Raw genomic sequence first — 14,361 nt, 5'->3', positions numbered from 1 at the left:
TACCCTCTGAATTCTGACATTTCCAGCAGTCTGCATTGTTTTTAAGGCCTAATCGATGTAGTCTGGATCTTGTCCAACAGAAGCGATTGAGGATTTTAAATTCCAGCATCCCCGCGACCCTGAGAGCAGGATAAGTGGTTTGGATAATGGATGGAGTCTTACTTTTATATCCCTTGACAACTTTCTTTAATTTTGGCATATCCTAACTCATTAAATTAAATATTTAAGTGTTTCTCCCAGATAGTCTTTAATGCTGGTAGAAGTGTAGTAGCCTGGCAAAATAGTTTAGAATAATATTGAGAGGCCTCGTGACCCAGTCCAAATATTTTGATGATATCAGAGAGCAGTTTAGATTGTTGAGGGGGCACTCTTGGAGAGCCCAGCACAGTAGACAGCAAGTGCCTCAGCTGTAAATACTGCCACATATTGGATCAAGGGAGACCAAACTCCTGGATTAACTCCTCAAAAGATTTCAATGAATTGTTTTTGAACAGATCTCCAAGTGTGCTAATCCCTTTATGTATCTCCACTTTCCAAAAGAACAGGGCACTACCAACACATATAAAAAACAAAAAGTAAATTTGTTTTTCTTTGTGATTTGACTTGACAGCCCTGCAAGCTCAAATGCTGATGACTGTGGACTGCATTGATGGAACAAGGCGTTAGTGAATAGACACAGGTCATCCACTCTTAGCCTAGCATCTGACTTCATTGTCCATATCATAGCATAGAGACAGATTTAGGTGAGAAATGGTAAACTTGGATGGTTTCATTATGGGCACAAAATCTGCCTTATGTATTGCTCACTATTCTTTCCACTCACATCCTTTTCTGTTATTCTACTGAGGGTTATGTGCTCACACACGCAGACCAGTGAAAGCTTTTTATGGAATGAAAATAAATAACTCCCTCCATAATGATCATTTTTGCTCAGACAAACTCATTTCTCAGCCCCCCTCTCAAATCAAGTCTTCAAATTAAAGTAATTATCCTAAATTGATTTTCAACATATTAAACCCAAGGCCTCTTCATGCCCCCCTCATCTCCATGGTTTTCTAAACTTCTAGCTGAATGGGAGAATATGCCATGCTTTATCACCATTCCACTCTATTGTCTTTATCAGACACATAGTGAGCTGATGGATAGAGTTAACATTTAATATGGAGCAAATCCATCTATACTGCATGTGCTAGGGACCATTTGTAAGTTGCTGGAAACTTGTAAAGCTGCATGATAGCCATTTTATAGAGTGGCGTATGCATAGAGGAAGTGATGTCATGTTCCCCACCATTGACCCCGACTTGCATCAGTGTTTGTGACCACCATTTCTCCCCAATGCTGTGTATCCTGCAGACTTGCGTAAGCAAATGGAGAGTTCTGAGCTGAGGAACCAGAGACTCAAAGAGGTGTTTCAGAAGAAGATCCAAGAGTTCCGCACCGTCTGCTACATCTTGACCGGCTACCAGATTGACATTACCACCGAGAACCAGTACAGACTCACATCTGTCTATGCAGACCACATGGATGACTGCCTGCTCTTCAAAAAGGTACAAACATGCATAAATACACATGCAAACGGCTTACTTAGAGCCAATTGGACTGATCAGATGTTGGTGAAGATAAGGCAAAGGTGTAGGGAATGGAGTATGCCTAAGTAAATCTGTATAAATACATAAGTGAGGAAAGGGAGATGGAGGAAAACAAGTGAGGGCTTGTCAACATCGAAAATTTCCAAATTTCCAATACCTGAGTGAGGTGATATTTGCCTTAGTGGGTCTCAAGAAGCATCAATTTGACCTCCAGGGTCAGTCTATGCCCCCTGTGGCTATATTTATGCACTACTGGATGAAATCATTGTATTGTGCCTGACTCCACCAAGTAATGAGATCAACACTGCAGAGAGAGGCGCGCTCTCTTTGTAGTTTATTTCAGATACCTGTTTACCTCTTGAGTAAAAGAACGGAACTCTGTTAATACATGCCCTATTGTGTTCAGCCATCACTTGCATCTTTTTCTAACCCCCATCTCCATTGCCCCTCTTTGTCCTCTGTCTTTCTCTTTCTCCATCCCCCTTTTTCTGTGATCTGAGTCTGATATGTCTCCCCGTCTTTCTCCCTCTGTGATGTAAACAGTAGTTAATCATTGTGTTGTTACTCTGATGTGATAGAGGCCCACTAGCTAGAATAGAAACCATGGTGAATCCATATTGGCAAGGTAGATGGGAGCTTTGTTGTCTTGGCAGGCTAATTATTGTGGTCAAATACAAGTCAAATGAGGCTGGTCATTACTGCCTTGCTCAAGGACTTTAGCTCAATGTGCGAGGAGAGCAAAATTATAAGTAAAGAGGAATGATAAAAAATGGGGAGTGTGTGGGCATGCCTGTTCTTTGGCTGTGCGTGTGTATGTGTAGGTGTGTATTTGTGTGTGTGCGCCTGTGTTCTCTGTGCAGTGTGTCCAATCTGCTCCAACGAGCCCACCTGCGACCCTGCCAGAAGAGATAATTCACTGTCAATATTTATTAACCTCAGACCGCATCCACACACGCACACACACACACACACACACACACACACACACACACACGTACAGACAATCTTAATGACCCCATAGTGCACACTGTCACACTCAAATGCACACATACTCACTCCAATCTCAGCACTCTGTCACACCACACTTCACCTAACCCCCACACCCTCCTTCGCTGCTGTGCACACACGCATACAGATACACAAAGAAACCCACATGTGCGCATGTGCAGACACACACACACACACACACACACCAGATGCTAACACTTCCAGTATTAGTATTCAGCATGTTTCTTCCTGTCTGAGTGTATATGACACACCTGCCTGGTGGCCTAGGGGAGCAGCGAGGCCTGTATTACTAATGGAATATGATACACACACACACACACACACACACACACACACACACACACACACACACACACACACACACACACACACATACACATGGATCAGGACACATACAAAGAAGAACACATATAAGGGAACAAACACATGAACATACATATTAACTGGTGTGTGTGTGTGTGTGTGTGTAATCTGCGTTCTAAAGTATAAAGTGGACTAATTGTAGGATGAAGCAAGAGTAAGTGGAGTGAAAAGTGGGGATTTTGGACAGGAAGTGTAGAAGTCATTACAAATAGGATTCTAATGTTATTCACCTCAGCAACAGGGTTGCTAGATAATCCTGCTAATACCCCCCCCAAGTAGTGCCAAAGCCCCCCCCACGATTTAAGCTGTTTAACCTGCGACTGTCACATCCTCTCTGTCTCTCGCACATTCTCATTTTCATTCACACTGTTTCTCAACCCTTTTACCCTTCTCTCTTTAATTGCTTGCCTTATTGACTTGCAATAAATTGGCGAGCAAAAAGTTTTAAATACGAACGCCAGGAAGTGGCACTTTCTGTTTTTCTGTCTTCCTGTCTGTCTCTGTATCTGCCGCTCATTCTGTCACTCTCCATCAGTCATTATTACCCAACTGAGCAAGTCTCAACAGGGGTGACAAAGAGCCAATAATAGCCCTAATTATGACCGCAAGAAACATTTTGTTTATTTAGTCTGTTTGGCTTACTTAGCTGTAAGAAATGCAGTTTTATCTGCAAAATTATTCCTTCCTAATCTCTGAGGTTTGAGACTCCAACATTAGAAGACGAGAAATTGATAAAGTTAACGGGTACTGGTTGGGTTATGAAAATTGTCAATAATTTTAGCCATTCAGGATTATTTTCAAAGGTGAGATCCCTTTATCTTTTAAATCATAGATTTCTTGTGTGTACCACTGTCACGACTCTATTTAAAGTCTGTGTCAGTTAGTATTAGTGTGTCACAAAATATCTGATAAATGCTGGAATATGAGTAGAATCTTTTAAATTTGGATTAAAGATGGGGTCCTTTTTTCGGATCCACTATATTGTGTAAACTATATTCTACAATATTCCTCCATATGACAGTTTCATTTTCAAATTAACCCACCACTGACTGGTTCCGTTCATTAATTACTCTGGAAAAGATACGTGTAAAATGAACTTAAATAAACACCGAAAGATGACATGTTACTTGCGTCTGTGTAAATTTCGTGTCCATGTATTGATGCAGGGCGGCACGGTGGTGCAGTGGTTAGCGAGGTTGCCTCACAGCAAGAAGGTCCTGGGTTCGAGCCCCGGGGTTGTCCAACCTTGGGGGTCATCCCAGGTCATTCTCTGTGTGGAGTTTGCATGTTCTTCTCGTGTGTATGTGGGTTTCCTCTGGGTGCTCCGGTTTCCTCCCACAGTCCAAAGACATGTAGGTCAGGTGAATCGGCCGTACTAAATTGTCCCTAGGTGTGAGTGTGTGTGTGAGTGTGAGTGTGTGTGTGTGTGTGTGTGTGTGTGTGTGTGTGTGTGTGTGTGTGTGTGTGTGTGTGTGTGTGTGTGTGTGTCTCGGTCCTGTGATGGCCTGGTGGCCTGTCCAGGGTGTCTCCCCGCCTGCCACCGAATGACTGCTGGGATAGGCTCCAGCATCCCCACGACTCTGTGTAAGAATAAGCGGTTTGGATAATGAATTGAATGTTTTGATGCATTGACACTGTGTCAATCCACTTGATTAGTGTAATCAGAATGTTTCTTATTATGGTATGAGGCATTAAAGGGGGTTTTGCAAACTCAGCAAAGGGTTCCTAAAAATACTGACCAGCAACTTTCACTGAAGGTCCGTCAGAAGGCTCGTCAAGGGCTCTTGTCATTTGAATGAATAGTTAACAAGATAATTGCCATTTGAACAACCCATGAGATAACATTTGAATCCCTAATTTCCCTAAATGTTACTATTTTAAAGTTTTACTTTGGATTCAGTAATGCAATAGCCTTGTGCGCTGGTTAAATTACAGATGTATGTCTCCACATTAGTGACCATAAGAATAGCTTCTGTTGCAAATAAATTTGAAGACTGCAAAGTTATGAGACCCTGCCATCAAATTGATCCCTTCGGGTTTCTATAAATAATCTCTGTCACATTAGCATCACATATTGTGTGTTTGTTACCAATCAGTGTTGAGAGATCAAAAGAGGCAGACTTAGAGGTTTTCTGTAATTGTGTGGCCTGCGTGGCTCAAACTAGATGCAGCACAGTACAAAAGGGATTCAGATGTGGATAAATATGCAAAGTTATGCTAAAGGAAGAGTAATGCCTTGATAGGGATTCAGAGATGGGGAACGGAACGTGTGTGTAAATCATGTTTGTGTGCGTTAACTTTAGCACACTTGCATATTTTAACTTCACCCCTTGGTGAGAGGTCTGATTAGCATCAGTGATTAGGTACCTGTGATGCTCAGCTCATAATCAAGATAAACACCTCGGCCGTGTGTGTGTGTGTGTGTGTGTGTGTGTGTGTGTGTGTGTGTGTGTGTGTGTGTGCGCGAACGAGAGAGAGATTGAAACTTAATTTCCTTCAAGTTTCAGAGATGCATTCTGGAAACATTAGAGTCTACATGAAATGAAAATTGCCTCTTTTTTTTGTTGTACCGTGCTGGCTCATTTCCCTAGCTATATGCCTCTATTAAACAATTACTGCTAAAACAAATTTCCAGTTTTACTTATTTTACATTGTGATTGCGTCACCAAGTCTGAGCAGGAAGGTGAGCAATATACCAACCAGCAATATCATACCATGTTTGGCACGATCCAATCAAATTATATCTCTCCCTACATTTTCTCCCATCCTTATATCCTGTTTTACATAAATATGTCACAACATATGCTCTGAATAGGGCGTCTGGGTAGCGTAGCAGTCTATTCCGTTGCCTGCGGGTGGGAAGCCGGATGTGGGTATGTGTCCTGGTCGCTGCACTAGCGCCTCCTCTGGTTGGCCGGGGTGCCTGTTCGGGGGGGAGGGGAAACTGGGGGGGAATAGCGTGATCCTCCGACGCACTACGTCCCTCTGGTGAAACTCCTCGCTGGCAGGTGAAAAGAAGCGGTTGGCGACTCCACATGTATCAGAGGAGGCATTTGGTAGTCTGCAACCCTCCCTGGATCCGCAGACGGGGTGAAACAGCGACCGGGGACACCTCAGAAGAGTGGGGTAATTGACCGGATACAATTGGAGAGAAAAAGGGGGAAAAATCCCAAATTAAAAAAAATAACATATTCTCTGAATGTCCTTTCATGTTGTCTTTGATATGTGTATATATGTAAAGTGTACAAAGTCAGCCATACTTTGTATGGATGGAAAAACTTTTGGATTTGTGTTAATGCGATATTACACGTTGTGGTCTTGGCTGGTAGTTTTGTTTTTATTCATTACCGAAATTATGTATTCATTCGAGACATAGAATCGCATGTGCTGTTACCAAGTATTTGATTTAGTAGTTGCCTTTGACACAGATATCACTGGGACGCAATCGCTAGAATATCATGTCTGTTTCGAAGCTATCACTTTTTGCAGACACTCAGTAAGTTGCAGATACAGAATAAAGATATGAAATCAACCGAAGATTGTATCATTTGTTCCACTTTTATCTTTCCTTTGTAAAGGCAAAATATAGAGTTTAATTTGATTCAAACCAAAATTTAAACTGTTAAAGGACTGAAGACAATTGAAGACACTTACTAGACCTTATCAGTCCTCTGTTCATGTCAGTGATCTCCCAAAGAGGACCAACTGTCGGGATTTATACACCTCCACTATTGATTAGACTATTAGCAGACAAACAAACTGTCCTGTACTGAATACAGCTCATATTTTCATCTTGAGTGGAAGATTTTCTCCGTCCACAGTTAGGTTTCCCTCTTTCCTCTAGCTTCTAATGTCTTGCCTGACATTAGCTCTTTTTTTTTTTAACTTCCTAATGAAAAGAAGAGATAGAATCTCAGAGGCATCTCATTAAAACATACTCTCAATTAACTGTCAACCCTCGCACAAGAAAAAAAAGAGTGAGAGAGCGTAATAGAGGGAAGGATGCGGATGCAGGTGGGGAGGGATGATGTGTGGTGGGTAGAGGATGACAGGCCAGCAGACACAGGGTCTAAATGTGGCAATGCTCGGAATTGAAGTTAAAAGCACATTTTGTAAATCACATAATTTGTCTGTGTGTGTGTCTGTTGGGGGGGTGAATGTGGGGGGGGGGTTATACAAAGGGAGAAGGAAAGTTAATAAAGTCAAATTTATGAACAGTGTTGAATTAAAATGATATGTCTCTCTTGTCAGATATTTAAAAATGATGAATACTACGCAAATACAGCATACGTCATGAAGTATGTGCTGAGTACTTACGTGTACTTTTCTAAGCAATAAAAAGAGCAAGGAATTGAAAAGGATATTGAGGGAAAAAAATTTAATTTCAGAAAAAGGTTTCTTCAGGTCCTGAATTTCACTTCTCATTGACTGAAAGAAAACACTTGCTGATAGCAATGACAAAATACAAATGCCGTGCGATAATAAACACAAAGGATATTGGAAATATGAAAATGGGGGGGGGGGGGGATCTGGCCTGATTTCCGTTAGTATGACTTCTTAAACGTTTTGAGCAGAAACTAACAGTGAGAACTCCCAGAGAAAGACGAGGAGAAAGGATGTTGACTGTGATCTTTCCTGACAGTTTCCTGTCCCCCTTGCCCCCAGGGTGTTTGTGTGTGATATGGTGTCTGTGTATCTATGTTAATATGTGTGTGCATGTGCATGCACTGGTGTCAGTGTCGCTCTCTCGCCTTGTCAATGTTTCGAGCATATGTCTGCTGTCTCTGTGGTAACTTGATAAATCGCAATCCACGTGTCCGTTCAAGTTCATGAATTTTCTCAAGAAAAGGAGGACCTCTCCAGCGCAGTCAGACACAGGCACCGATAAAACCACATTAATGTTGTCATGACAACCTGGTACTGGTATTTGGGAGCTTACAGTTGGTAAGCTGAATCTCACAGCAAACCTATAGAAATTGGAGACCTAATTAATTAGTGCCGCTCTGGTCCAGAGGTTGATCGGCTGCTTTCATCTCTTCTTTAAAGAGTGGAGTGACTTGGGCTGTTTCTAAATAAGCCTTAGCATCTGGACTAGTGGCAAACATAGCTGGCAAAGTATTGCTTACTGTACATCGTATCATTATTTATACAGCAAAGGGTTCTGTTCTAAATGAGCATGTGTCTAGTAATGATCAAAGGATGCCTTTACTACAGAGTCAGTGCAAACTAGAAATGACAACCTCGAACAAAGTTCTTGTTTCCTATGCATGAGAATGATTGTGGAGTCATGGAAAATGTGTAGCTTTTGTATAAAGACTGAGATATAGAAAGATATATTTTCAAAATAATCTAACTCCTTTTATTAAGAAATACTGCCAAAGACATGGTGTTTACAAGATGGATTTTCTCAATTCCAGTAAACCATGAATTTGTTTGAAAGCACAGGGGTTTAATGGACTGAATCTCACTTGGGGAGGAGTGGGCAGTCCTCCCATGTGGAGATTTAGGTAATTCAGGATCTTGTTTATGAGCACAAGTAAGAGAGTCAAACAATCAGAAGAGGTGGAATAGTCCCAGTAATGCAAGCATTTCAACAGAATGGTTTAGTGAGGGGGGAGCTAAGCCGCGAGGTAATGCTTTCTATTTACCAGTCAGTCTTGTTTCCAACCTTTTTCTTTGGCTACTTGCTGTGGTGTTCACTGCAAACTTGAATGTGAAAAGCAGCTAAAGAAAATTGATGGTTTAGTTAATTTTTCACTGGACCGGCTAACCTGAATTTGCCCCTTTGTAACCATGGCATCATTGCTGCAGCAAAAAGACTAGACAAAAAATAAGATATTTGCATTTCAGGTTCCACCACAAAGCTTTAGTCTGTCTCACAGGGCCAGACATGACTTTGTCCCTTCAGGATGAGAGTACATGTCTGCAGACGACTTATTGAAATTTTGGTTGTGGATGTTGACCAAATCCGCCGCAAACAAGGCTATGCCTGCAGGCTGTCCTTTTTCAACCCACCCCCAGCTTCCTCCAGTCCATGTACTTTGTGTCTAGAGTATAATCAACAACACAAGCAAAACAACATCTAACTCATCATTTAGCTCGAATGTTAATCCAAGTTAGTCTTTTTGCCAATGTAGCTGCCAATTCTTTCCACAGCACATTTACTCCACACATCTGTGAATGGCAGAGGCCACATACAGCCACCGGTAACCCATTGTGGCAAGACTGTTGCCAGTGGAAGGGTTCAGAGATGGAAGACAGACACAGTTTAGCGAAAACACAGACTTTCGTTTATTTGCACTATTTACCAAGTCAAATGTCTTTCTGCATGCTGCACGGACCGGTGCTCAGCAGTGCTGGAGGCTTTCTTTTCAGAGCTTGTCCCTTCTTCGTTTTCCTCATTTCTGTTTCCTCTGTCTTGTCTGTGTTCGCTTGCATTGTGTTGTCAGTGTCAGTCCAGTACCCAGCCTCACTGCAGAATACAAGGCATGGCACGTTAATTAAGCAAACCTGGGGCGATCACTAATCAACCGCTATCTCATCTGCTCTCCTGCAACCCACGTCCTCTCTCTCCGCTTGCAACTGAGGCTAAAGCATGCCCCACTACCACACCCATCTTTCACTTTTACCACCAGTCCGGTGATGTCTGCTAAGGCTAAAGTGTAATCCGGTTTAACTGAATGATTTTCCCTTTTAAAAAGTAATGTTTATTTTTAACATATGTAATGTGTTCTCTGCACATGCAACACACATCTACGTGTTTAACTGGGGTCTTTTTTGTGACTCTTAAGCCATTCTAGCTTACATGCATGGTAATCACAGGCTTGTTGTCAGTTGGACAATGTTGACAAGAGCACTGTTGCACTTTCCTGTTTGAATCACTGCCTATACTTAGAATTCCACCTTCACAAGACATTGCATTGGTTTAGATGTTTCAAACTCACTTAACCATCTAATTGTTCCCACCCACAATTAAGCCATTTGCATTAAAATGAGTTTTGATCAATTGCACAAAAAAAAGAAGAAAAAGTTATGATGAGATCTACCTGAAACAACCATGACCAGTCAAAATGACCGCTCGTAATTTGCGCGTGATTGTGCGCGTCATGTCACTATTTATGACGAGTGTTGGTCACATCATTTCCTTCGCTAAGTTCATTGCTCTGTCCTAGAAAAAAAAACTAACATTCTCCAGTGGAGAGTAATAGTCTAAACTTGATTTTTGATTATTACCAACATGTCTGCTTACAGACGCCGTTTCAGACGCACCAAGACTACTACCGAGGTGTTGCAGTATTTACAGGCGTTGGACAGTGACAATTTAAAATTGTTTGAAAAATAGTATTAAACTTGTTAAAATGTTAATTTTGGTGGCAGTTGTTTCTTAACAGACATACGCAATGCATTAATATCTCGATTGGGTATTTATCTTGGTAGAATATAGAGTTTAAAAACTTTTTTTTAAAGTTCTGGTTGTTGTTTGGGACTGTTTCAATATGTATTTTCAGTTCTTTTTTTACATTTCATGTTTTATAGGCCTTGTTGGGTTTGATAGATTAGCAATATGTGTTTTCCGTTTTGTTTTTCGGGTAATATTTTCACTTTTTCAATTTTGCCATTCAAGTTGGACCATGTCTCTCTGAAATTTAAATTGTTTAAAAATAATTTTATAGTTGTTAAAATGTAGCAACTACAGAGGTATAAAGTTGATCAGCCATAGCATGAAGATATGGGAAAGAGTAATAGAAGCTAGGTTAAGAGGAAAGGTGACGATTGGCGAGCAGTAGTATGGTTTCATGCCACGAAAGAGCACCACAGATGCGATGTTTGCTTTGAGAATGTTGATTGAGAAGTATAGAGAAGGCCAGAAGGAGTTACATTGTGTCTTTGTAGATTTAGAGAAAGTTGTTTTTTTTTACCTTTATTTAACCAGGAGGATCCCGTTGAGATTACAAACCTCTTTTTCAAGGGAGACCTGGCCAAGAGGCAGCAGCAATTAGAAAGCACAGATACAAAATCACACAGTTGCAAAATTACACATTTGAAAACACAAACAAAAGACAAAAAAAATTAGAAAAAAATTAAATTACAAGTAGATTATAAAAAACAAGTACACGTTGTGAAATCAGCTTCAAGTACTCTCAATTTGGATTTAAAACAGCTCAGTGAGATTAACTGTATGTTTCCAGTCATTCTGTAACATATTCCAGGTTAAAGGTGCAGAATGAGCAAAAGCCTTTTTACCCAATTCAGTGCGGGCATATAGAACAGAAAGCAACACATAGTCAAGAGAAGGAAAGGAGTAAGGGCCAGCACTTCTCGGTGCAATTAAGTCACAAATGTAGGAAGGCAGTAGACCAAGGATTGCCTTATATATAAAAATATGCCAATGACTGAGCCTTCGGGTGGCCAGAGCAGGCCATCCCACCCGAGCATACAACTCACAGTGATGTGTCAATGATTTACGACAGGATGCCAAGAGAGGAGGTGTGGTATTGTATGAAGAAGTCGGGAGTTGCAGAGAAGTATGTAGGAGTGGTGCAGGATATGTATGAGGGAAGTGTGACAATGGTGAGGTGTGCAGTTGGAATGACGGATGGGTTCAAGGTGGAGGTGGGATTACATCAAGGATTGGCTCTGAGCCCTTTCTTGTTTGCAATGGTGATGGACAGGTTGACAAGATCAGGCAGGAGTTGCCGTGGACGATGATGTTCGCGGATGACATTGTGATCTGTAGTGAGAGTAGGGTGCAGGTTGAGGAGAGCCTGGAGAGGTGGAGGTATGCACTGGAGAGAAGAGGAATGAAAGTCAATAGGAGCAAGACTGAATACCTATGCGTGAATGAGAGGGAGGACAGTGGAATGGTGAGGATGCAAGGAGTAGAGGTGACGAAGGCATATGAGTTTAAATACTTGGGGTCAACTGTCCAAAGTAACAGGGAGTGCAGGAGAGGGGAAGAAGAGAGTGCAGGCAGGGTGGAGTGGGTGGAGAAGAGTGTCAGGAGTGGTTTGCGACAGAAGGGTACCAGCAAGAGTTAAAGGGGAAGGTTTACAAGATGGTTGTGAGACCAGCTATGTTATATGGTTTGGAGACAGTGGCACTGTTGAAAAGACAAGAGGCGGAACTGGAGGTGGCAGAGTTGAAGATGCTAAGATTTTCACTGGGAGTAATGAAGAAGGACAGGATTAGGAACTATTATATTAGAGGGACCTCTCAAGTTGGACGGTTTGGAGACAAAGCAAGAGAGGCAAGATTGAGATGGCTTGGACATGTGTGGAGGAGAGATGCTGTATAGTGGGAGAAGCATGCTGAGTATGGAACTGCCAGGGAAGAGGAAAAGAGGAAGGCCAAAGAGGAGGTTTATGGATGTGGTGAGAGAAGACATGCAGGTGGCTGGTGTGACAGAGGAAGATGCAGAAGACAGGAAGAAGTGGAAACGGATGATCCGCTGTGGCGACCCTTAACAGGAGCAGCCGAAAAGAGTAGTAGTAGTAGTTAAAATGTTAATTTTCGTGTCAGTCATTTCCTAACAGACATACTAACATATGCAATGCATTAATATGTCAATTGGGTATTTATCTTGACAGAATATAGAGTTTAAAAACCAGCAGTCATTTTGACCACCCATGGTCGATTTGGATAGGAGTGAAATCCTGGTCGTTGTAATGTTAAAGACAGCTAATTGTAGGTTAAGGCAAAAAGATTATTTTTAAGTCAGAATTTAAATGAATTAACAGAATTTAAAGGATTTGCCCTGTGATGGCCTGGCAGCCTGTCCAGGGTGTCTCCCCGACTGCCGCCCAATGACTGCTGGAATAGGCTTTAGCATCCCCATGACCCCGAGAGCAGGATAAGCGGTTTGGATAATGGTTGAATGGAATTAACAGACTCTGATTGTCTGATGGCAGCAGGCAGGTTATTCCAGAAGAATGGGACCCGATAGCAAAAGGCCCTGCCACCTGCTGTCTTCTTTTTAACTTTGGGTACACACAGGAGCTCTGTATTTTGAGAGTGAAGAGCTTGATGGAATATATGGTTTAAGGAGATTAGACAGATAAGATGGGGCAAGCCTATATAGGATTTTGTAAGTCAGCAGAAGCACCTTGAAGTCTGATCTAACGTGGATAGGAAGCCAATGAAGGAAGGCAAGAATTGGTGTAATATGGTCAAATTTTCCTGTTTGAGTTAGGATTCTAGTTGCAGCATTTTGAACCATCTGAAGGCCTCTAATACTACCATGTGGCAGACCAGTATACTATACTTGTTGTGCAAACACAACTTGGCTGCTTTATACAGATAAGAGAACAATGGTCTGGATTGGCTTTGGTCTCAAGTCTTCACAGCCTTTCAGGCAGAACTAGTTTAATTCTTGGCAGATAGCACCCTGGGGTTTAACCAAAAGCATTTGAGCTTCCAAGTCACATGTTTGGTAGTGTTGCCTCATTGGGAAGTGTCTCCTATGTCCTTTTCCAGTTCACTTCCATTCATTTATAGCTTCATGCCAACTGTCTCATGGCAAAAAAACAACAACAACAAAAAACAATATGAAGTCACAGCTATGAAGCATTAAAATAATTAATGTCTTCATGGTGACATTTTCTGACTGTGGTCAGTTTTTGATCATGTGTCTGCAGGAGATCTACTGACACCATACTTAAATACCATGTATGCTGAAACCTTACTTAACACCAGAATCCATACACATGGTTTAAAGTTTAAGTCGGATCACCGTCCTTTCTCACATATTGAAAACCACGCTATAACTGAAACACCAATCAACTATGACCTCAGATCAGACTAGACAACCCACTGAATTTAAGCATATTGTGCATGTAGTGTGCAAAGAATAGACCTCCTGAACTCCATTTTGTCCCCGTGATGGTTTATATGGGTGATGATGAAGTTGTTTGTCACTTTTCTGTATTCTGACAGCAGAAATAGAGCAGATTTCCATGGGGTGGCCATGTAGCCTGTTTGTTGTCATCATGTGAACGCTCCCAACTAGGAAGTGGGACATTCCCAAATGGGAACTTTCCCAATTCCCAGCTGCCTGAACGCACAATTACACCTGGCGCAAAGTGATGCCAAGCACAATGCAAGTGTCTCTGCTAGTTTCAGACTGGTGGAGTTGTCATTTTCCCATGCAGCACCCACATTGTTTAAATAGCAAATGTATTTGCGCTCATCTGAGCGGCCATGGGTGTGTTGGTCTTAAAATGAGGTGTGATCAGGCACATTGTTGGCGCATTGTAATCTTGAGGCAGCGGAAAGTGATTGCCCAACAAAAAACTGGTCTTAAGTTAATGGTGCAGTTAATGGCATATTAATGGCACATTATTAAGATAGTAATATGTGCCTACATAGGCAGGTGCACAATGCCCGATATTTTAAAAAAATCCAC

At 41.7% G+C, this 14,361-nt stretch overlaps 1 protein-coding gene across 2 annotated transcripts in view; it reads left to right on the top strand.

Annotated features, from left to right (window-relative positions):
• Positions 1-14,361, top strand: part of mad1l1 (mitotic arrest deficient 1 like 1) — a 95,005-nt gene that overhangs the window by 58,898 nt on the left and 21,746 nt on the right. For both annotated transcript variants that reach the window (XM_056279681.1, XM_056279682.1), the window contains exon 17: positions 1,354-1,547. In XM_056279681.1, coding sequence (XP_056135656.1) covers positions 1,354-1,547 — 194 coding nt within the window. The remainder of the gene's footprint in view (positions 1-1,353; positions 1,548-14,361) is intronic.

This window comes from Lampris incognitus, chromosome 5 (genome assembly GCF_029633865.1).
Source record: "Lampris incognitus isolate fLamInc1 chromosome 5, fLamInc1.hap2, whole genome shotgun sequence".
Taxonomy (NCBI): Eukaryota; Metazoa; Chordata; class Actinopteri; order Lampriformes; family Lampridae; genus Lampris; species Lampris incognitus.
This window is presented reverse-complemented; position numbering and strand designations above follow the sequence as displayed.